The sequence below is a fragment of the Phytophthora parasitica genome (genome assembly GCF_000247585.1).
Source record: "Phytophthora parasitica INRA-310 unplaced genomic scaffold supercont2.2, whole genome shotgun sequence".
Taxonomy (NCBI): Eukaryota; Oomycota; class Peronosporomycetes; order Peronosporales; family Peronosporaceae; genus Phytophthora; species Phytophthora nicotianae.
In genome coordinates, this window is record NW_008648988.1 from 1,599,070 (window position 1) to 1,620,871 (window position 21,802).

The window sequence follows — 21,802 nt, forward strand, 5'->3', positions numbered from 1 at the left end:
TGAAATGAGCCACAAACCAACCCCTAAACGCTGTTTATTTTCTGGCCATAGACATCCGACTATTTTTTTTTAGGACTAAATGGGTACATTTTTTTAGTCTGCGAAGCTCAATTTGCCTTGACAACTTTCGGTCACTGCACGGCGTCCGGCTGCGTGTCCGGGCGAGAACTCGCGAATGCCGGCAGCTGCTCGAGCTCGCCCACTACACGCGAGATCGCTGGGTACTCGGCCAGATCCACCTTGCATATGCGCGCGTTGTGCACCTGCGGCAGCAGATACACGTCTGCTAAGCTCACTTCGTCACCCACGCAGTAACGCCCGGCGCAGCGTGTCAACTCGTCCTCGACAGCTCGGAGTCCGCGCTCGATCCAGTGCTTGTTCCAAGCCATGACGAGCGCTTGTCGCTCCTGATCACTGGCAGGCGACTGTAAATCCGCTACCTGTTACCGTCGCGAGAAAAATAAGCTTCCAGTGTGAACTGATACGAACTAGATTCCTAATCTGACTCACCTTGGCTGACAAACCAATGCTCTGGGCTGGCTGGGTGTCGCAGCCAATGATGCCGGACAAGTTACGCACTTGGGCGCGCTCGATCAAGTCCCTGGGGAGCAGTGGCTTCGCCGGGTAGGCCTCTTCCAAGTACTCGAGGATGGCGCCGGACTGGGCGATCGCGTGCCCATCCACTAGCATCACAGGCACGCGCTGTAAACATGACTAAGTTAGATAAAAAAAAAAAATATGTAGTATCGATAGTGCGCGCCGTGGAACGACGTACCTGGTTGGGATTCAGCTTTCGGAACGCGTCTAGGCGTTGCTCTCCACCACCCGCCGCCCTCAGATCTACTGGATGGTACTCGTACTGGATTCCTTTCCATACCAGTGCGATCCGAACGCGCCAGGAGCAGCTACTCTGCCAGTAGCTGAACAACTCGATCTTGGGCATGGCCTTATGGGGTTTAGGAAACCGATTGATGCCGAGAGAAGAAAATCAGGATATGGGACGAACGCCTGCTCACTTCATCGTAGTGAGCAAGCTGCACCTCGTTTGATTGCTGGGAGATCTTCGAGTTCTCTTTTACCTTGCTTGAACACCGGTACTATGGATCACGACGCCAAGTAACACTCGCACACACGTGGCGACAAGAACAATAAGGTCACTCATCAACGCAAATCGGACCAGCAGGTTGGTCTTCTCGATTGTTGTCAAGCAGAGTTCCTCTGAATCAAGTTGTTATTGCTGTGTCCAAATTGGTCAAAAAGCTGCGCCAGATTGAGCTTCACGCGTACATTCGGCAAATCAACTTGAGTCAAGTTGATTCGCTGGAGTTCGGCCCGGATGTACACAGAGAAGAGCGTGGGCGCGATCATCGCGGCGATGCTCGGATGACGGGCAAATAATTGCAAAGACTGGGACTTCGTTCCGACTATCATCGTCTTCTCGATCTCTTTCTTCAGTGACGACGCTGCTCTCGTCGTCCACAACTGTAGCTTACACGTGCGCTTATCTACTCAAACCAGCGATGCAACATCTCACTCTGGTTGACAGTTGTCTCTACGCGATCGCTCAAACCGCGGCGCTGATCAAAAGAAGACCATCAACTTGATCAAATGAAAACCATCAACTTCAATGTGACGACCATCGGAATCGCTCCAAATTTGTGTTTTCACATCACGACCTTTCCTGATCCAAATCAAACCCGGAAAAGATACGATGGCGTTCGTCCGAGTCTTGCTGCTCTCTCTGCATCTTGTGGTCCTCACCAACAGCTACGCTCAGCATTGCTCACTGCTGCGCATTCCTCCTGCCAATGTAGAGTACGCGTTGCTACACATTAACTCATTCAATCCGGTCGAGGACATGGGCAACTCCGCCTGCGAATCCTTCGGCGTGCCCAAGTACATGTGTGGCAACGTCAAGAAGGAGATCCTGGAGACAATGCAGGAAATGGCTCGATTGGCCATTAGAGAAGGCGTCGTGAACGTGTCGCTGGATCACTCCTTGACCTACGACATATTGATGTTCGATGAAGTGACTCAGGAACAAGTAAAAGCTCCCGAACCGATTGTGGTCTACCCGGAGCAGCCGCTAGTCGATACAATATCGGCGTATTGCACACGTTTTAAACTGGACAAGCAAAGCTGTGAGAACGCCGCAGTTGGCGTTCGTGATCTCTTGGCGAGAGATTGGGGCTGCGATGATCCAGTCAAAGATGAAGGGACAGAGTTCGTGGAGATACCAGTTTTACTGGACCAACAAGAACATCAAATTAAGGTGGACATGTCGAGCAATGGCACCGTTGAAGCTGCGAAGTTTTGCTTGGAAAGGAAGCTTCATATCGCGGAATGTGCAACTCTTATTCGCATTGTCCGTGAACAGATCGATAGTTTGAAATCTAAACGAAACTCAAAGGAAGACGATGGGCGCGTGAGTACTGGTGGGCGACGTCGACTCCGAGTGAATAGCCCGATAGCTACGCGTCTGTACCCGCAATCCGAGCGCATCTACGTTAAAGTGGACTGGGAGTATGAGTTAGAGGAGGAAAATGTTCCAGAAGAAGTATGTCTCAACTCTGGCTACTCCACCACGCCAATTGCGTGTTTTACTGTTCCTCAAACAACACCCCTATACTTCTCTCGCGTTGCTGGGGAAGGCTACCACATATTATACTTCACCAACAAGACTGATAACGAGATTTTGGCCGCCGCAGCTTTCCAAATCGTGCTTCCTAAAGTGGACTTGATGGAGGTATTCACCGGGTCTAGCAACGCCAACAGCGACTTTCTGGTGGCGAAAATCCGCACGACATTTTTTGATCCGTTCGATCCTGCATTCCGAGTCTGCGTCCTGCTCGACGACTCCTTCGACTGTCTGAACTCCGAGTGGATGGTTGTCGACGAGCAAGAGTTACGTCATGGCACACACAAAGAACCCATGCATCAAAGCGTGACCTTCCGGTCGCCTGTGGATCACGTTCCATTCACTGGTGCAGGTGAGCATGAGATGAGTGTCCTGCTTCTTATGGAAAACAACAAGGTAGTGTATATTTCCAACACGTTAGCCTTCAGAGCTGAGCCAAGGGTAAATTCCCCCGAAATTACTTCAAGGCTGCACGTACTGGATCCAAGACTGCACACTCCTCAACGTCCTAAACTTTGTCCAGAAATACTGCGCTCAACGCCAAGCTTGCGCTGGATCTGCGATCTTTGGCGTCATGAGTGGGGAATATACTCTCAGAACGGCGAAGACGGTATTATTCGTAAGATATTTCGACATGTCGGCACGAAGAGCAAATCGTACGTCGAATTTGGCACTGAGAATGGTCAGGAATGCAACACGCGGCTGCTACGACAAATTCACGGCTGGAAAGGCCTTCTAATGGATTCACGTCACGAAGATGAAAGCATCGAGTTACATCGCGAATTTATCACTCGCGAGAATTTCATGCCGCTTCTTACTGAAAAATACCGGAGACTTGTTCCTCAAGATCTCGATCTGCTGTCTATCGACGTGGACTTTAACGACTTTTGGCTGCTCAACGCTGTCGACTTGACGCGTGTGTCTCCCCGTGTGATAATAGTCGAAGTTAACGCTCATATCCCACCGAACGAGGCTCGAACGGTACAATACGATGATAGCGAGGATGGAAGTGGCAGCTGGGATGGGTTCTCGGCATACTTTGGCGGTAGCGTAGCTGCATTCTACCACTGGGGTGCTCGCAACGGATATTCCTTAGTGTACTGCGAGTCACACGGTGTTAACTGCTTTTTCGTGCGCAGTGATGTTCTTGGTGCCAATGTGTCGGCAGTGCTTGGCCCCGAGCAACTACAAAACCCACCAAACTTCTTTGGTCAAGGCTGGAGTTACCCAGATACGTGGCAATCTCACCACAAGTGGGTATGGGTTTGAATGTATCTCTATTCGCTGTGTAGTATTGTGTACTGTCTTCTATAACAGCCTGCCTTGCCATCCCTGGTTCACCTTAATCATGACACTGGCGCAACATGAGCTTGTTTCGATAACCCATTTATCCCCATGAGTATCTTCGTCGTTCTTAATTGCGTTGAAGTCGACAATCCGGAGAAAGACCTGGCGCTGATCCGTAATAGCGCGTTCTACAACAGTGACAACAGCTCCGCAAGGAATGCGCCCCACCGGTGCTGCTGACAGCTCTGGTTCCATGCGAACGGGAGCACCCGAGTCTTGTACACAGCGATACGCTTCAGTCCTGGGTATAGGCGGCGATGACGTCCAAGGACCCTCGACCTCGTTTAGAACAGACTCGTTATCTAGCGAGCGCTCGACAACCCACGCCGCACCGTCGAAGTATCTCTCATGCAGTCTCAGGAATACAAGTCCATCCGGAGCCACAATGGACTCCACAACTTCGACTACGTCACCGTAGAGCACGTAGCCAAGCTCCGATATTGCCAAATCAGCACTCCCTCGAACCTTACAGCCCTCTACAACACAGCGGAAGAACCTGCTCGGTCGTTCATAGTCGCCATTGCAAGTGTATGGACCTTGATGGGGCTCCAGAAGGATTTCGTTGCGAATGGAGCGGCAGGGAACCCACGCCTCTTTAATTTGTCGCTCAACTCTGCCATCTTCTTCTTTGCTAGAATATTTTGTTTCAAAGCGCATAACCGCAGTGGGGAGATGTGGTCCTTCTAGTCGCACCATAGGATCGCCCTGTTCGTTGCAAATGGGAGCCGTAGCTCGGAACACTCGACCCAGCGGGATGTAACCAAGCAGAGGGGACGCAATGTTGTGCTTCACTCGAACCGATACACCTCCACTCTTGTCGCGATGACACACGCGATAATATTGGTCAAATTTCCACTTGCCTGATGAAAAGAATGCGTAGTTAACATCGTTATTGACCATGCACACGGATGCAACATTGCAATAACAGAATAACTTACTCGCAACATGCGCTGAAGACGCAGCAGCAGCACGCTCGAGATCCTCTACGCATGTCTTGCATTTAGGATCCAACAGTTGAGCCTGTCGCTTGGAGAAACTCGTCTTGGGCAGACTCCGAAAGCACTGAACGCAGCGTTTGAGGCGCGGCTGGGCATCACCTTCCACCTTCACTTTATCAACGCACGCTTTGCACTTGCTGTAGCCACCAAGAGAGGTACATTGATTAGGTTCATATTCCGGACTAGCCCATTGAATGAAAGCAAACACGAACGAATTTGGCTTCAACTGCTGATGGTGTGAGAAGGACTTTAGTGGCAGTGACTGGTTGCACTCAATGCACGTGCGCTGCTCTAGCTCTGCATTAATACCATTACTGCCTGTCGGCTGTCCCTTGTTTGGCTGCCGCGCACACGTCTTGCATTTGCTGTATACCAAGACAACTGGTGAGCATTCCTCCGTTAATCTGCCATTTTGTCGGGTTGTGGCAACGTACGGGCTCGGTTTCTGCTTCTGGTTGCGCGAAAACTCCCCTGAGGACAGCGATCGGCCGCAAGAAGCGCACTCGCGGTAGTCGACAAGCGCCATGGCCCTGGCCGCGGCCGTCTGAGTCCCGTGGTCCATGCTCCTCCAGCAGATCCTATTGGCGCTGGTCAGAACACCAAGCAGAAATACCGTAGTTGGAAAAAGAATAACAAGATGTATACATAAACATACCCAATCTATCAAATGTCAGAGGAAAATGAAAGAATTCAAATTCAAACCTTGTCATCTGAAATTACAGGTTATTGGTTTTATTTCCTTCAAAGTCTGGTGTCATAGCGTGGACGGCTGCCAGCCATCGGTGACTTGCGCAGTTCAGATTTATCCCCCGACGTGGCAGGCGGCAGGTCGATCGTAAGGGACTCAGACGACAGACACACAACAGAATGAAGGTCATCGATAAGATTAACGCGAGCGTAGAACGCCAGGAGGTCTTCTACTCGTTCGAATTCTTCCCCCCAAAGACCCCCGCGGGCGTGGACAATCTGTATGCGCGTATGGACCGCATGGCGGCACTAGAGCCGCTCTTCTGCGATATGACGTGGGGCGCCGGCGGCTCCAGCGCACAGCTCACACTGGAGCTCAGCGCGAACGCACAGAAACTCAGCGGACTCGAGATGCTCATGCACATGACGTGCACCAATATGGCCGAGGCAGACATCAAAAAGGCGCTGGACGAGGCCAAAGACGCTGGCATTCAGAACATCCTAGCGCTACGCGGAGACCCCGTGCGCGGCGCCTCCAGCTTCGACGAGTGCGACCGTGGCTTCTCGCACGCTGTGGATCTGGTGCGCTACATTCGCGAGAAATACGGCAACCACTTCTGCATCGGTGTCGCCGGATACCCCGAAGGTCACGTGGAGATTAAGGACAAGAAGGCGGACATCCAATACCTCAAGGAGAAGGTGGACGCAGGCGCCGATTTTGTGATCACGCAGCTCTTCTACGACGTTCAAGTGTTCGTGGACTTCGTCAAGGAGTGCCGTGCTGTGGGTATCACAGTGCCGATCATCCCGGGTATCATGCCCATTCAGAACTATGGCGGCTTCGAGCGTATGACGTCCTTCTGCAACACCTTCGTACCTGACGAAGTGCGTAAGGCTTTGGAGCCTATTAAAGACAACGACGAAGCTGTCAAGGACTACGGTGTGCAGCTCGGTATCACTATGAGTCAGCAGTTGATTGACGCTGGTGTACCCGGTCTGCACTTCTACACACTCAACCTGGAGCGCTCAGTGCGTCGCATTCTGGAAGGACTGTCCTCTCTATCCAGTCGTGTGCCACGCCGTGAACTACCGTGGCAGACGTCGACGCTGTCGAAGCGTGCGTCCGAGAGTGTGCGTCCCATTTACTGGTCCAACCGACCCAAGAGCTACGTCCACCGTACCGCTATGTGGGACGAATACCCGAACGGCCGCTGGGGTAACAGCGAGAGCCCCGCGTTCGGTGAGCTCACTGAATCTCACTTTGCGCCCTCCAACACATCGACGCCGAGAGAGCGCCGTGCGATGTGGGGCGAGGCCCCTGCCGCCAAGGAAGACGTTCGCCGCACGTTCGTACAGTACGTGCGTGGCGAGATCTCGAGCCTGCCGTGGTGTGATGCCGCACTGCACGCCGAGACGTCGACCGTCCAGCAGGAGCTCGCCGCCGCCAACTCTGCCGGATTCCTGACGATCAACAGCCAGCCACGCGTCAATGGCGCGCTGTCTGACGATCCGATGTTCGGCTGGGGTGGCCCTGGAGGCCGCGTGTACCAAAAGGCCTATGTCGAGTGCTTCGTGTCGCCCGAAAACATGAAGATCATCATTGAAAATGCTGCCAAGAAGCCGTCGATACAGTACCACGCCGTGAACCTGAATGGCCACTCGTACTCGAACGCCAGCAAATCTGCTGTGGCTGTGACGTGGGGCGTCTTCCCCAACAAGGAAATCCTGCAGCCCACGATCGTAGACAGCAGCAGCTTCTTGGTGTGGAAGGACGAGGCGTTCGCGCTGTGGCTCAAACTGTGGGCGTCACTGTATGAACCCGGCAGCCAATCGGCTAAACTATTGCGCGAGATCCACGACACGTACTTCCTGGTGAGTATCGTGGACAACGACTTTGTGAACGGCAACATCTGGGACCTGTTCGAGGCTTCAGTCTCCCCTGCCACCTCGCCGTAAGGACGAGAGGAGAAGATGAAATTGTGGCCATAGAGCTGTGTGCTTGTGGCATTGAATGCCCGATCCCGTCCTCCCAGTCGCAGGAGCTGGTTGATACAGAAGACCGCTTGGTGTCACTGGGACGATGGAGAGGCACGCAGCTAAAGCCACACTTTGCATGTTGCGCATGTTGCACTGGACTAGAGGAGATTGCCACTAAAATGGCTACAATATCAACCACTGCACCAGCATCTAAAACCCATTTTTGTGCGCATTTTTAATCTTGAACTAAGTAAAAGGGAACACAAAATGACGCAATTATCGATGAAAGAGGCTGGCGGCGTGCCCAGCGTATGTGTTCGCGAGCTTCATGGCCACCACGGGCCCGTCAACGCCGTGCGCTTTAACTGTACGTGCTTCGCCAGTGCTCTGCCGCCTCCCTGTGTCTATGGCGCCGCTCTAATGCTGTAATTCATTGCAGCTAAGGGCACTTATGTGATGACCTGTGGTCAAGACAAGACTGTGAAACTCTGGAACCCTCACCGTAACGGCGTGGAGAAGCCGGATGAGGCGCTGCTGGTCAAGTCTTACGAGGGCAGGCACGGCTACGATGTACAGGACGTCGCAATGTACGGTGGTTGAACTGGTTTTGGGTGGGGATGGTGGGAAATAGTGATGATTGGATTGGATGCCTTGTGTTGCTGTTGCAGAGCTCATGACAACGCCAAGTTCGCGTCGTGCGGTCGAGACAAAGACGTTTTCATGTGGGACGTGCCTACTGCTAAAGTTATTCGCAAGTTTGAAGGCCACGAGCATGTAAAGAACGAACTTGCGCGCTGGAATGGGGTTTGAGCTGACATGTTCGTATCGTAGAGTGTGAATTGTGTGCGCTATAATGTGGATTCATCTGTGCTGCTGAGTGGATCCTATGACAAGACGATCCGAGCCTGGGACATCAGGTGAAGAGGTTTCGTTTTTGCAGTGGTCTTTTAGGGAGGGGATACTAACTTGCCGTCCTTGTTGAATTAGAGCTCGAAATGCATACACACCGATTCAGATTTTGGACGACTTCCGAGATAGCGTCACGTCGATGGTATTGACAGACCATGAGATCGTTGCAGGGTACACAAGCTTTTGTTCGTGTACTTCTTCGTCAAATACGAGGGTTAATCTCATGGGTATTACAGGTGTGTTGATGGTGTTGTGCGCACATACGACCTTCGAGCTGGACAGCTCTTCCGCGAGCATATTGACGGTACGGGTGTACAGCAGATAGGCTACTGCCATAATAGATTCGTTGGATGCAATGCTGATACTATTCACTTTATGATGCAGAACCTGTGGTGTCAGTAGCACATTCCCCCGATGAGCGCTTCATCCTTGCTGGGTGTCTCGATGGCTCCATTCGACTGATTGAGAAAGCTAACGGTACAGAAGTCAAGAGGTACGATCGCATGAATAGTACTACTACTCCAATTTCATTTACTAATTCCTTACGTCGTGTCCTAGCTATCGTGGCCACAGCGTGCAAGATTACAAAATCGAATGCGGATTCTCAAGTGACGGAGCCTTCGTGCTTAGTGGCTCCGAGGACGGAAAAATCTACTGGTGGGATCTCGTGGACGCAACGCACAAGCGCTCATGTGTTGCGCACAACAAGCCCGTTCGGGCACTCGCATGTCATCCTGAGAGTAGCATGTTTGTTACTGGCTGCATCGATGGCTCGGCAAAAGTCTGGTCTCAAAGTTGATCAATAAAGGACCGTGCTGATCTTTTCCAAAGCATTAAATATGTAGGAATCTAGACTCAGGATTTACGACAGCGTGTAACGCATACCACCGATAGTCATGAGCAGATCGTTGGCACTCGCCTTCTCTTTCTTCTCCTTGGAGAAGATTGACGCAAACACTTGGCTCTTCTCTTTGGCCTTCGAGATGGATTCACTCGCGTCCTTGACGATTTTGGAGAGTCTCGCATCCTTCATCTCACCCAAATGCTCCAGCTTCCTTTTGTTCTTCTTTCCTTTGTCGTGCATTTTGTCCTCCTTTGCCTTCTTCTTGTTCTTCTTGGCGCGTTTCTCTTCGGCCTTGAGCTCCAGCAGCTTCTCTTGCTTCGTCTCGTATTGCTCGTCATCCAGCAGCAGCGTCACAACATCCTGCTCTCCAAACGATTTGCCACACACCAGACACTCTTTGGTATTGACGGCCTTAAGAGCACGTTCCGAAAGTACGCAGCCGCACGAGAAGAGCACTACAAACGCCTGCTTGCCGTTAAACTCGACCATTGTGACGGGGCAGCTCCAGAGTGCACCCTCCTCTTTCTTCTCGCGCGTCACACGACACGCTACGACGTCCTTAAGCGACGTGATGTGGCGGAATCGCTCGGGCATCGATTTAGCCAGTAAACGCTCCAGCAGCTCCTGCTTGTTGAACAGATTGCCCAAACGACACGCCACTATAGGTTCGCGCAGCGGCTCTGAGGATAGAGCGCAGGTACGTGCCTTCTCCAGACGTAGTGCTTCTTGGTCCGCCTTCTCTCCGCGCGCCTTGACGTTTGCGTGGCGCATGAACTTGCGCTTCACGGCGATCACTCCGCCATCGTTTCCCATGGTTTAGTTTTACTTTCTTCTGGAATAGTCTTGGAAATGGGTCAGTAGACCATTTGAGACTATAAAATTGGGTCAGTAGACCAATTGAGACTGTAAAATTGGATCAGTGTAGCCATTTTACTAGTTGAAGTCGTGAACCAATCGATCCTTCCTTTACATTTTGTGTGTAGGCACGGAAAGCTAGTGGAGAAGGCAAACGATAGCTGTCACAGAGCGCTCTGATCATATTCATTTTTGTGTTTCATGTATTCGGCACTACTCTGTTGCAAGTTGGAGCTGATTCTGGTGGCGTATCCATTCTCCTCATATAATAAGCAACCTCAATGCACTACAGCGCAATGGAGCTTACTTCTTGGGCTGGGGGCGGCATCGCCAGGCCTTGAGGCGCGTGGCGTTGATGCGGATGAAGCCCTGAGCATCAGCCGGGTTGTAGTCGAAGTTGGCACCGCCGCCCTCCTGGTCCATGGAGGCCAGGTCAGCGCTGTACAGAGCCTCGTCCGAGTGGCGGCCGATCACAGTCACGTTGCCCTTGTAGAGCTCCAGGTTGACGAAGCCCGTGATGTTCTGCTGCGAGAAGTCCACGGCGTTGCGCACAAAGTCCATCTCGGGGGCGAACCAGAAGCCGTTGTAGCAGTACTCGGCGAATTTGGCCGACAGCGAGTCGCGCACCTTCATGACCTCACGGTCCATGCAAAGACCCTCGAGGTCAAGGTGAGCGTGACGCAGGATGGTGCCGCCGGGGGTCTCGTAGCAGCCACGCGACTTGATGCCGACGAAGCGGTTCTCCACGATGTCAATACGGCCAATGCCGTGCTTGCCGGCCAGTCTGTTAAGCTCCAGGAACAGGTCCAGAGCGCCCGTAAGCTCCGGGGTCTTGGCCGTGAGGTTGGTTACACCCACGGGGATACCCTTCTCGAAGCGGACCTGGATCTGCTCGGCGGCGTCGGGGGCGTCCTTGGGGTCCACCGTCATCTTGAACATCTCCACCATAGGAGCGGTCATGGGGTCCTCAAGCATGCCAGCCTCGTACGACGTGTGGTACAGGTTCTCGTCCACACTGTAGGGGGCCTTGGGGGTGGCGTCGATGGGGATGTTCTGCTCCTTGGCGTACTGGATCAGGTCGGCACGGCCCTTGAACTTCTCAATGAACTCAGCGTCACGCCACGGGGCGATGGTCTTGAGCTGGGCGTCCAGAGCCTGAGCGCACAGCTCGAAACGCACCTGGTCGTTACCCTTGCCCGTGGCGCCGTGGGCCACGTACTTGGCGCCCTCGGACTGAGCAATCTCCACCTGCTTCTTAGCGATCACAGGGCGAGCCAGCGACGTGCCCAGCAGGTAGCGGGACTCGTAGATGGCGTTCGATTTGACCGCTTCGAAGATGTAGTGCTTGACGAACTCCTCGCGCAGGTCCTCAATGTACACCTTCTTGGCGCCCAGAGACAGAGCCTTGGCACGCACCTTCTCGTAGTCCTCGCCGTGCTGGCCCACGTTAGCGCAGTAGCAGATGACCTCGAAGCCCTTGTTCGTGAGCCACTTGAGGATGATGGACGTGTCCAGGCCGCCGCTGTAGGCGAGGACGACCTTGTCACCGGGTTGGGCCTTAACGCTCATGTTTGGAGTGGAGGTTGCTTGGTCTTCTTGGGCGAATTCCAGAATGAGATCCTTCCAGGCAAAGGGTCGGCTCTGGAGCAACGTACGCCGCTCAAATCCCCTCTAAACAGCATGTTGATCCCGGATTCTAATCACCATGATGAGGCTGGGCGAAACGGAATGTGTTATATCACAGGATATAGGTAAATGAGGTACAGAAATTCTTATTTCTTACTTAATATAGGTGTATTATGTATAAATAACTGCAGTGTGAACTTATTATCAAAGCCTATTCTTTGATACAGTAGTTGAAGGCAACTGAAAGATTGTTCTCGTGGCCATCGAAAGATGCGCATCAAATCAAAGCCACAGCGCGCTGGGCCAGCCATTCCACACTCCTGGTTATCAGATACGGGGTTAGTTTCTAGAAGAACACACGCCGCGCTTTGGTCAGCTCTTAGCAATGACATGAGGAGGAAACGATGACCAGAGCAGCAAAATGTCTTTATGCAATTGGACTTGAAGGTATGGTCAAAGTTATTCTTTGGCGGACTAAGTACTGTAGTACTTCGTGATGATCATTGCAGTCCTTGTGCTCAGTTGACTAGAATAAGGATAACAGAATACGAAGCTTAGGCCACAGCTAACCGACCTCTGAAGAAAAGCAACACAAGAACAATTGGGTTCAATCTTTTCATGTTTCCGGAGTACGAGAACGATCTCGCATCATCACGTTAACCTCATATAGCGCAAAGCAGACCCGAGCCACTCGCACATCTTCTCTAACTCGGCTGTTAAGCCACTAACGGGCGCAGACTTGCCTTCTTACTGGGGCACACCGTGGAAGTACACAATGGCGCGGATGCACTAATATCACGCATGAAAAGAAGCCAAAAGAATGTTAGTACGAATGGCACTAGGCAAATATGCATCCCATCAAAAAATAAAACACTTACGTCTCCCTGGTGCATGGCGTGGAATGCGTCGTTGATCTGTGGCAGGTCAAACTTGTGAGTAATGAACTCGTCCACCTTGATCTCCTTCTGCATGTACTTGTTCACCAACTCTGGGACACCGTCACGGCTCTTGAAGCCACCGAAAGCGCTACCAGCCCAGCGACGACCCGTGACGAGCTGGAACGGGCGAGTGGCCAGCTCCACTCCAGAAGCGGCAACACCGATAATGCACGACTGGCCCCAGCCCTTGTGGCAGCACTCGAGTGCAGCGCGCATGGTCTCCGGACGACCGATGCACTCGAACGTGTAGTCGAGGCCACCGAAACCCTCTTCCTCCGTCATCTCAATAAGCACCTCCTGGATCGGGCGGTCGGCGTAGTCCTTGGGGTTCACACACTCAGTGGCACCGAACTCCTTGGCAATGGGGAACTTCTTGGGGTTAATATCAATGGCGATGATCTTGCGAGCACCAACCGCCTTAGCACCCATGATACAGGCGAGACCCACAGCGCCCAGGCCGAACACGGCCACAGTCGAGTCCTTCTCCACCTTCATGGTGTTCACGACAGCACCATAGCCGGTGGTGATGCCGCAGCCAAGCAGGCAAACCTTGTCCATCGGAGCCGAGGGGTCGATCTTGGCCACAGAAATCTCGGGCAGAACCGTGTACTCGGAGAAGGTGGACGTGCCCATAAAGTGGAAGAGCGTCTCACCGTTGCGCTTGCACGTGAAGCGCGAGGTTCCGTCGGGCATAAGACCCTTGCCCTGCGTGTTGCGGATGATGGAGCAGAGGTTCGTCTTGCTAGACTTGCAGAACTTGCAGTTGCGGCACTGCGGCGTGTAGCACGGCACGACATGGTCGCCCACCTTGACGCTGGTCACGTCGGGGCCCACGCTCTCCACGATGCCGGCGCCTTCGTGTCCCATGATGACGGGGAAGATACCTTCCGGGTCCGCGCCCGAGCGCGTGTACTCGTCCGTGTGGCACACACCCGTCGCCACGATCTTGACGCGCACCTCACCAGCGCGAGGCGGCGCCACAATCACATCTTCGAGGACGTAGTCCTCCTTGGCGGCCCAGCATACGGCGGCCTTGCACTCGATCGGTTGCGGGGAGCTCATGATTGTTGGGCGAGGTCCAAAGCGATGATGTGGAGAAGAGGTCAATTTGAAAGTGTGCGGCTATCGGATACCGTCCGATGATTAGACTCGGATCCTGGTAGGACGTGAAAGTCGACTGACGCAATTGGTTTTTGTTCCAGACCATTTTACTTGCGAAATGTGAGAATCGAGTTAAGCGGGTTATTACATATGCAATTCACATCTTATGCTTCTAATATGTCAATCTATCAGCACATAATCTACAATATGAGGATATGTGATATCGGAATTTCACTTCGTGCCTCAAAGCTTCGCATGTCGTTGCTGGTGCAATGATCCTGACTGTAAGGCTCAGCCCCGACAGACTGATATGTTGACGACCAGCACTCACACTACGCGCCCCGTTGCTAATACAGATCATCCTGTCCTTACTAAATGAATTCTTTTTTACGTTGGCAAAACCACAGCGTTGACGTAACAAAAAAAAACTGGCCGTTGCCAAGGTCACCATCAGACACACCAACAATATTAGAGAGTGGAGGATGGTAAGGCCGCAAATAGGATCGCCATGAGCGCGGAACTGCTAGCTCTAGAAAGACGCATTGAGATTTTCACATCAGAAGGACAAACTACGTCGGCAACCTTACCAAGGAGCACAAAAGGAAAACACGCACGTAAAAATAATTGTTAGTCGATTTACATTGTGACCTGCACTTTTTAACCGTTGGGTGCCTTCCAAAACTGTTCTAAAACGGTCTTATCAGTTTAATCGGTAATTTATTTTAAATTACAAAACGGTTTAAAGCGTATCAAACCGGTTGCTGGAACGCGACTTTCGGGTATAGTGAAGTTCAGTTATGTGTTTAATCATGTTGCTACTTAAAGGTCGGATTAGAATTGTTTGATGAGACCAAAACGTGGTCTCACCAAACAATTCACCGTGATTAAACTTTAATGTACGGCTTTTTTATGCCAATTTTGTAAGGCACCCATTTTGGGAGAGGTCACTGAAATAAATTCAAGCCAATCACTTTGGACGTTTCACTGCTGTATGTCGGCGTGGTCTGACCTTGGCTGCTTTCTAAGAGCTGTCTTGGCCCAAGAAAACTCAAGAGCTTCGAACACTCGTGCGCAACACCTCGCTAGTGCACTGCTATAATGACTAGCTCGCTGGTTGCCTATAAAGCAAGTCCTGGACCAATCATCAGTCTATTGAAATTAGCGAGGTGCTAGATGTAGATTACATGTACTTCATGTACAGTGGGTACAGAAAGTCTATGTCCAAACAGCTGGCGAGATCAAATTCTGAATTTTTGAGTAGTGCATAGATCCAGTCAATCAAAACAAAATATCATCGAATAGCACAGACTGAAACGAATCAGAAGCCATTTTCACTTTGACGAGACTATATTTGCATCGCAAGTTATGGGACGTCGAGTCCCTCAGTAGGAAAAATAGGTGACAAAAAAGTCAATGCCCAAGCCACTCATTCTGGTTTTTGCCATGACTGGCACAAGGTAAGAGTCCTGAAACGCAGACACCCTCATTGCCGCAGTACTAACAGTTTTTTAATTGACCTAGAGTGGAGCATGGGAAACAGATTCGCGACCTCTGTGTCGCAAAACGCCACGACGGCCAAACCTATCAGGCTATCGCTGATGAGCTCAAGCTCCCAGTCTCTAGCATCAAAACTATTGTTCCAACGCAAAGAAAAACGGCCACACGCACTCCCTACTACGTTCTGGCCGCCCTCGAAAGACGACTGTCCGCCAGGACCGCCAGATCGTGAGGGAAGCGGAGAAAAATCGACGCCTTAGCGCTGAAAAGCTGGTCAGTATGGTCGAAAAGGACCACGGCATCGCTCTGTCAAAGCAAACAGTGCGAAACCGCATTAAAGATGAAGGCTTTAATGGTCGTGCAGCTCGAAAAAAAACTTTTTGAGCAAGAAAAACATCAAAGCGCGATATGCGTATGCACTACAGATGTTGAAGTTTAGGGACGATGACTGGAAGAAGGTAGTGTTCAGTGATGAGTCGTCCGTCTGGTTCACTGGGGCTGCGGGGAGGGTTTTCGTTTGGCGTAAGGTTGGGGAGGAGTTCAAGAACGAATGTCTAGCACCTGCATTTAAGTCTGGGAAGGAGACCTTGATGATTTGGGGATGTATCACCTACGAGGGTGTGGGTGCACTTCACATGTGTGACTCAAATATTAGTGGTGCGTCCTACAAGAGCATTTTGGAGCAAAATCTGCAAGCGACGGTCTCTGTGCTTGGTACTGGCGACGACTACAAGTTCGTACAGGATGGCGCTCCCGGTTATCGTGCTCGTCTAGTCAAAAACTACCTGAAAGAAAAAAAAGTGGAGCTTCTACCCCATCCAGCCCAGAGCCCAGATCTCAACCCAATTGAGAATCTCTGGGCTCTCGTGAAGCAAGAGCTGTCCAAGCGTCCTGCATCAAGTGTAGACGATCTGAAAGAGAAAATTCAGGAGATTTGGTATGATATCGAGCCGAAAACCGTTCAAGATCTCTACCACTCCATACCGAAGCGCCTACTTCAAGTTAAAGACAATCGAGGTGGCCACACGAAGTACTAAAGGTGCGTGAAGACTTTAGATAGTCTTAGGATGGTTACTGCTACAACATGAAGTGCAATAGTGTTATCAGCAGCTCTAAAAGTTGAGAATAAAAAAATGGATGTTCACTTTTTTTGCCATATAACTTTGCTTTTTTTTTTTTACAGGGCACAACTTCTAGCAGCTTCTATCAATCTGGTCAAATGATAGTCTGTTGGAAAGCTTTCACATCAGGCATTCATATCATGCATAGTAGCCAATTTAAATACCGTCAGGGACCAAACGCCGTGGGCCAACGTGGTCAAGGAGACGTTGGACGTAGACTTTCTGTACCCACTGTATGTAGCAGTTCATTTACAATTATAAGCTACAACCTTACAAAAAAAGAGAGTTGAAAAATCAACAACACGGCTAGCAACGTTTATTTGTAGGCGACTAGAATTAGGTGAAATGTCAGCGAACTGATGCAGGTAGAATCGTACGTTGTCTGCTTAGAGCTGTTGATAGGCACAACAAGACTAACGTAGAATTAAATATCGCTCCCAGTTAGTGTACGATGCTGTGAACTAACTTGTTGCCAAGTACACTACCGTATTTGTCGGATCGAATGAGACATACGGATCAAGTAAGACATCAAATTCATAAGGGTGACACCCCTTCTGATTCACTTACAAAACTCTTTAAATTAATGAAATGCGACAATAACGAAAATATAATATATCGAAATCCAAACAAGTTCTGTGATTTGAAGTTACTCAGGCACAACCGCATCTTCCGGAGGTGGCAACAAGTAAGTCCTAAATTTTCCATTGGCATCTCGAGGGCCTTTACGCGGCCAGGATTGTCGATGCACACTCCGGTTTAGTCCATATTGAAGAGGCTTCCATACCGATCTATCTCAGTGTATGCGGTAGAAAAAAACCGCCGTCCTCAACTTTACAGTTTATTGTCCGGGAAAAGACGTCAGCAATTTCCTAAATTGTACAAATATTTTCAATGAAATGAGTATAACCTTTAAAACAAATCGAAATTTGAAAATAACAATAATAACAATATACCTGCATGTTTACCCCTTTTTTCGTTCGCTTGTGTGTGATTCGGCGGACAACGAGCTTTTTCCGCTAAAAAAGCGAACTGTCCACGACAGGAGAGCACAGTGCGTCCTTGATGAGAAGAACACTGCATCGAATTTGCCATTCATCATTATGATGCACTTTGTCGTTACGCATAAACCCTTTGTTTGTCGCATTAACATGATACAGTCAAGCAAACTAAACGCATAGTAAAGTACATATTACAATTATTGTGTCATCCACAGATATGAATTTGAAAATTGATGAAATGGTACCTTTGTTCGAGCTCAGGATGGCGAATATAGTTTTTTTTGCCTGGAGATGATGGTGCAAAGAACTTGTTAGACGCTTTTGCAGCAGCCTCCTTTAACTTTGTAGTGTCTTTGCGCCACGTGTAAATAGTTCCGCGCGTGGCGCTAAAGAGAGCGGCGGCTTCTACCGCTGAGTGCGCAGCAAGAGCACCCTGAAACAAGGAGTTAGATAGTATATTTAAGAAGATGAGGAGGAGATATACCTTGTACTTCTCCTTATTCTTATTCTTCGGTCCGCGTGGCATACTGAGCGTTTTAATCTAAGAGGCGGGAGTCATTTGAGCGCTTATAGAAAAACCTAAACGAGGTTTCATTTTTGACTTGATTAGGACCAATTATTTGTGTCTCACTCGATCCGACAAATACGGTACCTGGGTCATCAACACGCTTTCCACGTGTAGCAGTAGTCTTCACGGTGCTATTCTCATCTGGAAAGCACGCAAAAAGGTCGATAATAATAGAGATCTTTCGAAGAGAGTGATTTTGTAATTTGTGGTATACGGGACCAGAAACAGTCCATGATTCATCGCGATTTATACGCATCCCACAAACGTATTTCCACCAACCGGCAAAACCAGCCCCCTAACCAACATCTTTGTTGGTTGCTGGAACCTGTACAATCGCTATAACCTGTGCGTTCTATCATCCTCTCGAAAAAGCATTGGGATACCATTGATACGTCGTGCGATATGGAGGGTGTTTCGTCCACCACGGGATAAGCTGCATAAACACTTTAAGCAAATCCCCTCGGGAGTTACTAAGCCATTGCTTCATAGAAGCATGCGCTCCCTCGACTGTTGAGGTGCTTTGATGGCCAAAATGACTGTATTGACTCGTCCAGCATTTCACGATTTTCCGTTTATAAGGCCATCATTCGTTGTCCAGAAACTTGCCCATGGAACGTGACAAAACTCGTAAAAAAGCACTTCTCATTTCAAATTCTTCCGCAGTGTCAGAAATGATCGTCTCGTAATACTTCGCCAAGAAAATTTCTTTTTCTAGCGTGTCTTTTTTTACCACACAGATGCGTTTTGTCCGTCGATTCGACCAATTTTTTCCGCGCTTGAGCAAGGACGGTCAGGTTGATACGCCACAAACACAGTAACTTGGCTGAATTTGGGAAAATTTGTCTCAGTTGCATTGGTGCACGCTGGTTGACAATTAGTGAGAATTACACGTGGTAGAGAATGGCGTTGGAAATCATGATATCCTTCATCTTGGATAGAACTACGTGTAATACGGTTCCGCTTCACCAGGCAATCATATTTGCGCGAAAGGAAGTATCGTGTTCATCCCGGTGATGATGATAGCATTGAGTAGGGGCAGGCGATATTTGTTTTTATTGTATGTGCAGTTGAGCACAAGGCTTTTCATGAAATGCTGGGTTAGGTTGGTTGTTTCAGGATGGGCCCACATCAAATAACAAATACGCTTTGCTGTATCCACCTCGGAAGAACTATGGAATTTCTTAGCACCCAACAGTTCAGGTACTAAATTTGTGAGCATGCTATGTCCATTGGCATTTTTGTCAGGAAATTCTAGTCGTTTGTAAGTAAAGTTCCGTATATTTGCGCTGTTAATACGTCAGCATCTGCTTGCATTGGAATCAGAGTCGCTTGAGTTTGCTGGCAGCCCGGCGGGCTTCTCGCTGCCGGTGTACAACGTGCACACGCACGTCAAATGAAGGCAGATGATTATACGTTTGACTACCGTCGTCAGTGTACGCAATTTTTCCACCCACCTAGTAGGTAAATAGCTTCTTAACCCGCAATAATACTTCCTCCGTCCGAAAATATAAGCGGGTTTCGACAGAGAATCCGAACTTAAGCTCAAAGTGCAAATTTTACTCGTTTTGATTAGTTAAAATTCAAGAGCAGCCCCGTGCGGTTCGACACGTGGTCTTACTGCGACCATCCGACAACTGGATCAAAAGACACAGCCCCCCCCTAAAGACTGGCACTACTCGGATTTCAACTTTTACCTTTCGCCAGTCTACCAAAATGAGCGCGCGCTCCGCCGCAACACCTCGGACGCGCAAAACCTTAACTCCAACTGATCGTGCGGCTGTCGCTGCATTCGTACTAAGTGTTAGCATCGCGCTACAGCCATCAAGAGGCTCCATCCAAGCTTGCGCGGCCAAGAATGGCTGTAGCGACGACCAGATCTCGCGTTTGTGGCGCCGAGCCGTTCAGGACATCAAAGTAGGCAACCCCATCAACTACGGCAGCAGTAGGAATGGAAAGAGCGGTCGGAAGTCACGCATGACAGAAGCGTTCCGCGAAGACCTCAGCAGGCACATCGACCTTAACGTTTTAGAGGATCGCACGGATATTCGCACTTTAGCGAGTATTCTAGGTATTCCATAATCGACCCTACATGACTGCTATCGCGCTGGTGTGTTTCGCAGCCACACTACACGGGTGAAGCCGATGCTAACAGAGAAGCAGCATGTCGACCGAGTCAAGTTCACTGAAGGGTTCGTGCACCGAGGCTCAAGCAATACGCTGTTGTTCGGCCGCATGATGGACTATGTGCAATTGGATGAAAGTGGTTTATCTGTGCAAAGAGAAGCAGCAACTATATCTCGGAGAGCACGAAGACGTCCCTCATATTACTGTGAAAGACAAGAACTTCATCATCAAAGTAATGTTTCTTGTTGCTGTCGCGCGACCACGACGGGACACTAATCGACATCGTGTCTGGGACGGAAAGATAGGTTTATGGTCATTTTTTTATTTGAGTACGAGAGCGCTCGAGCAAGAACCGCCCTACTGGTACGTTAGAGTTGAAGACATTTACAGTCGATCGTGACATGTATCGCCGAGCGCTGTGGGCATTCCGCGCATTAAATCGTTGTGGCCTTTCGGAAAAACGCGTCGTACTTCAGCACCACAACGCAGAGCCGCACGTCGCTGCTGATGACCCAGAGGTGCTGGTTGCGTGTGGATGGGGAATGAGCATTAGCCCCCACCAGCTAATTCACCCGATTACAACGCAAATGATCTCGGCTTGTTTGCTTCTCTGCCGTCCTTACAGCACAAAAAGAAAGCCAAACGATTGAGGACCTCGTTAACAACGTCGACGTCGCTTTTAAACAGCTTGACTTCTCACTATTGACAGAGTTTTCGTCACGATGCAGTCCGTACTACAAGCTTTCATGGATATGAACGGCAGCAACAAGTACAAGATTCCCCATCTGACCAAGAGTCAGATAGAGACGATAAATGCCTTGCTCCCTCGCTCCTTACCTTGCAGCGCGCTAGTGTATGCCAAAGCCAAATATTTCTTAAGTTCGGCTGAACATGAAAATTAACATTATACCAAGCTTAACGCTTATATTTCCGGACAACTTTCATTTAGAGAGCCGTTTATATTTCGGGCGGAGGAAGTATGCTTTTAAACGCCGAAACAATGCATAAACTTTCGGCGATGGACACTTGTCGGATTCCAACTCTCGTAGTACCTCGATAATGGGATCGATCAGCTTCATCACGTATTCTAGTAATTACCAATAATCTGGACCGAAAACAATAGTTATAACTTTACCGAGAGATACTCGGTTGGCCGCTGTAGCGTGGAAACGCTTCAGCAGCTCTGTGTTGTCGGGCACGTCATGATAGCCATGTCAGCACGCTTCTAAGACAAGCGTGTACGGTATACCAACGCGTTTGAGTCGGAATAACAAGAACACGTTGCAAGTCAGAGCTCGTTAGAGTTGTTGCCTGATGTAGCGAGTGATACTGATCAACTAAAGCGTCATGAGCTTGAATTACCGTTGTCTGAAGCTGTCGGAGCTCATCCAATAGAGCGTGATGATCTTGAGCAAACTTTGCGATAACCATCACTTCGCTGTGAATCTTGGTAAAGGGCAGCATCTTCAAGACATCCTGAATTACCGGTCAATGTCATGTGCAGCACAGCCACATGCAAAAATGGTCAGCTTCGCTTTCAAAATTCCCCCATGAGTTGACCATATTACTTGCAT

The 21,802-nt window shown here is 50.0% G+C and overlaps 9 protein-coding genes across 11 annotated transcripts; 4 read left to right on the forward strand and 5 right to left on the reverse strand.

Moving 5' to 3' along the window:
- Positions 1-1,212, reverse strand: PPTG_02551. Of its 2 annotated transcripts, XM_008893675.1 has the most exons (3): positions 776-1,212; positions 511-702; positions 1-440 (listed from the first exon to the last, which is right to left on the reverse strand). In XM_008893675.1, exons 1-3 carry the CDS (start codon positions 941-943, stop codon positions 132-134), a joined length of 669 nt encoding a protein of 222 aa, XP_008891923.1. In that variant the 5' UTR covers positions 944-1,212; the 3' UTR covers positions 1-131. The 2 variants fall into 2 exon arrangements, with proteins under 2 accessions (XP_008891923.1, XP_008891924.1); XM_008893676.1 differs by having other exon boundaries at positions 511-1,212.
- Positions 1,213-1,497: 285 nt separating this feature from the next.
- PPTG_02552 (hypothetical protein) lies at positions 1,498-4,164 on the forward strand. The gene has a single exon (XM_008893677.1). It carries the CDS (start codon positions 1,712-1,714, stop codon positions 3,905-3,907), a length of 2,196 nt encoding a protein of 731 aa, XP_008891925.1. The 5' UTR covers positions 1,498-1,711; the 3' UTR covers positions 3,908-4,164.
- PPTG_02553 lies at positions 2,987-5,581 on the reverse strand. 2 transcript variants are annotated; one of them, XM_008893679.1, is made up of 4 exons: positions 5,418-5,581; positions 5,196-5,348; positions 4,924-5,120; positions 2,987-4,845 (listed from the first exon to the last, which is right to left on the reverse strand). In XM_008893679.1, the coding sequence occupies exons 1-4, from the start codon at positions 5,543-5,545 to the stop codon at positions 3,947-3,949; spliced, it is 1,377 nt and encodes a 458-aa protein (XP_008891927.1). In that variant the 5' UTR covers positions 5,546-5,581; the 3' UTR covers positions 2,987-3,946. The 2 variants fall into 2 exon arrangements, with proteins under 2 accessions (XP_008891927.1, XP_008891926.1); XM_008893678.1 differs by having other exon boundaries at positions 2,987-5,120.
- Positions 5,582-5,850: 269 nt separating this feature from the next.
- Positions 5,851-7,626, forward strand: PPTG_02554 (methylenetetrahydrofolate reductase; the record flags this gene model as incomplete). Its single annotated transcript, XM_008893680.1, has 1 exon — positions 5,851-7,626. One exon carries the CDS (start codon positions 5,851-5,853, stop codon positions 7,624-7,626), a length of 1,776 nt encoding a protein of 591 aa, XP_008891928.1.
- Positions 7,627-7,929: 303 nt separating this feature from the next.
- PPTG_02555 (hypothetical protein) lies at positions 7,930-9,355 on the forward strand (the record flags this gene model as incomplete). Its single annotated transcript, XM_008893681.1, has 8 exons — positions 7,930-8,014; positions 8,087-8,234; positions 8,316-8,421; positions 8,479-8,564; positions 8,635-8,727; positions 8,793-8,860; positions 8,941-9,049; positions 9,115-9,355. The coding sequence occupies 8 exons, from the start codon at positions 7,930-7,932 to the stop codon at positions 9,353-9,355; spliced, it is 936 nt and encodes a 311-aa protein (XP_008891929.1).
- On the reverse strand, positions 9,031-10,278 carry PPTG_02556 (hypothetical protein). Its single transcript, XM_008893682.1, has one exon. It carries the CDS (start codon positions 10,211-10,213, stop codon positions 9,419-9,421), a length of 795 nt encoding a protein of 264 aa, XP_008891930.1. The 5' UTR covers positions 10,214-10,278; the 3' UTR covers positions 9,031-9,418.
- A 119-nt stretch (positions 10,279-10,397) lies between these two features.
- PPTG_02557 (argininosuccinate synthase) lies at positions 10,398-11,925 on the reverse strand. Its single transcript, XM_008893683.1, has one exon. It carries the CDS (start codon positions 11,822-11,824, stop codon positions 10,559-10,561), a length of 1,266 nt encoding a protein of 421 aa, XP_008891931.1. The 5' UTR covers positions 11,825-11,925; the 3' UTR covers positions 10,398-10,558.
- A 556-nt stretch (positions 11,926-12,481) lies between these two features.
- PPTG_02558 (S-(hydroxymethyl)glutathione dehydrogenase/class III alcohol dehydrogenase) lies at positions 12,482-13,998 on the reverse strand. Its single transcript, XM_008893684.1, has 2 exons — positions 12,760-13,998; positions 12,482-12,670 (listed from the first exon to the last, which is right to left on the reverse strand). The coding sequence occupies exons 1-2, from the start codon at positions 13,879-13,881 to the stop codon at positions 12,629-12,631; spliced, it is 1,164 nt and encodes a 387-aa protein (XP_008891932.1). The 5' UTR covers positions 13,882-13,998; the 3' UTR covers positions 12,482-12,628.
- Positions 13,999-19,817: 5,819 nt separating this feature from the next.
- PPTG_02559 (hypothetical protein) lies at positions 19,818-20,183 on the forward strand (the record flags this gene model as incomplete). Its single annotated transcript, XM_008893685.1, has 1 exon — positions 19,818-20,183. One exon carries the CDS (start codon positions 19,818-19,820, stop codon positions 20,181-20,183), a length of 366 nt encoding a protein of 121 aa, XP_008891933.1.
- Between the last annotated feature and the right edge of the window lie 1,619 nt (positions 20,184-21,802).

Coding starts and splice junctions, on each gene's coding strand:
- PPTG_02551 (XM_008893675.1), bottom strand. CDS start 943: ATGCCCAAGATCGAGTTGTTCAGCTACTGGCAGAGTAGCTGCTCCTGG. Junction 703..775: donor GAAAGCTGAATCCCAACCAG/GTACGTCGTTCC, acceptor TCATGTTTACAG/CGCGTGCCTGTGATGCTAGT. Junction 441..510: donor GCATTGGTTTGTCAGCCAAG/GTGAGTCAGATT, acceptor CGACGGTAACAG/GTAGCGGATTTACAGTCGCC.
- PPTG_02553 (XM_008893678.1), bottom strand. CDS start 5,545: ATGGACCACGGGACTCAGACGGCCGCGGCCAGGGCCATGGCGCTTGTC. Junction 5,349..5,417: donor CAGAAGCAGAAACCGAGCCC/GTACGTTGCCAC, acceptor CTTGGTATACAG/CAAATGCAAGACGTGTGCGC. Junction 5,121..5,195: donor CAGCAGTTGAAGCCAAATTC/GTTCGTGTTTGC, acceptor TGGTGGCTACAG/CAAGTGCAAAGCGTGCGTTG.
- PPTG_02557 (XM_008893683.1), bottom strand. CDS start 11,824: ATGAGCGTTAAGGCCCAACCCGGTGACAAGGTCGTCCTCGCCTACAGC.
- PPTG_02558 (XM_008893684.1), bottom strand. CDS start 13,881: ATGAGCTCCCCGCAACCGATCGAGTGCAAGGCCGCCGTATGCTGGGCC. Junction 12,671..12,759: donor ACGCCATGCACCAGGGAGAC/GTAAGTGTTTTA, acceptor GCGTGATATTAG/TGCATCCGCGCCATTGTGTA.
- PPTG_02552 (XM_008893677.1), top strand. CDS start 1,712: ATGGCGTTCGTCCGAGTCTTGCTGCTCTCTCTGCATCTTGTGGTCCTC.
- PPTG_02556 (XM_008893682.1), bottom strand. CDS start 10,213: ATGGGAAACGATGGCGGAGTGATCGCCGTGAAGCGCAAGTTCATGCGC.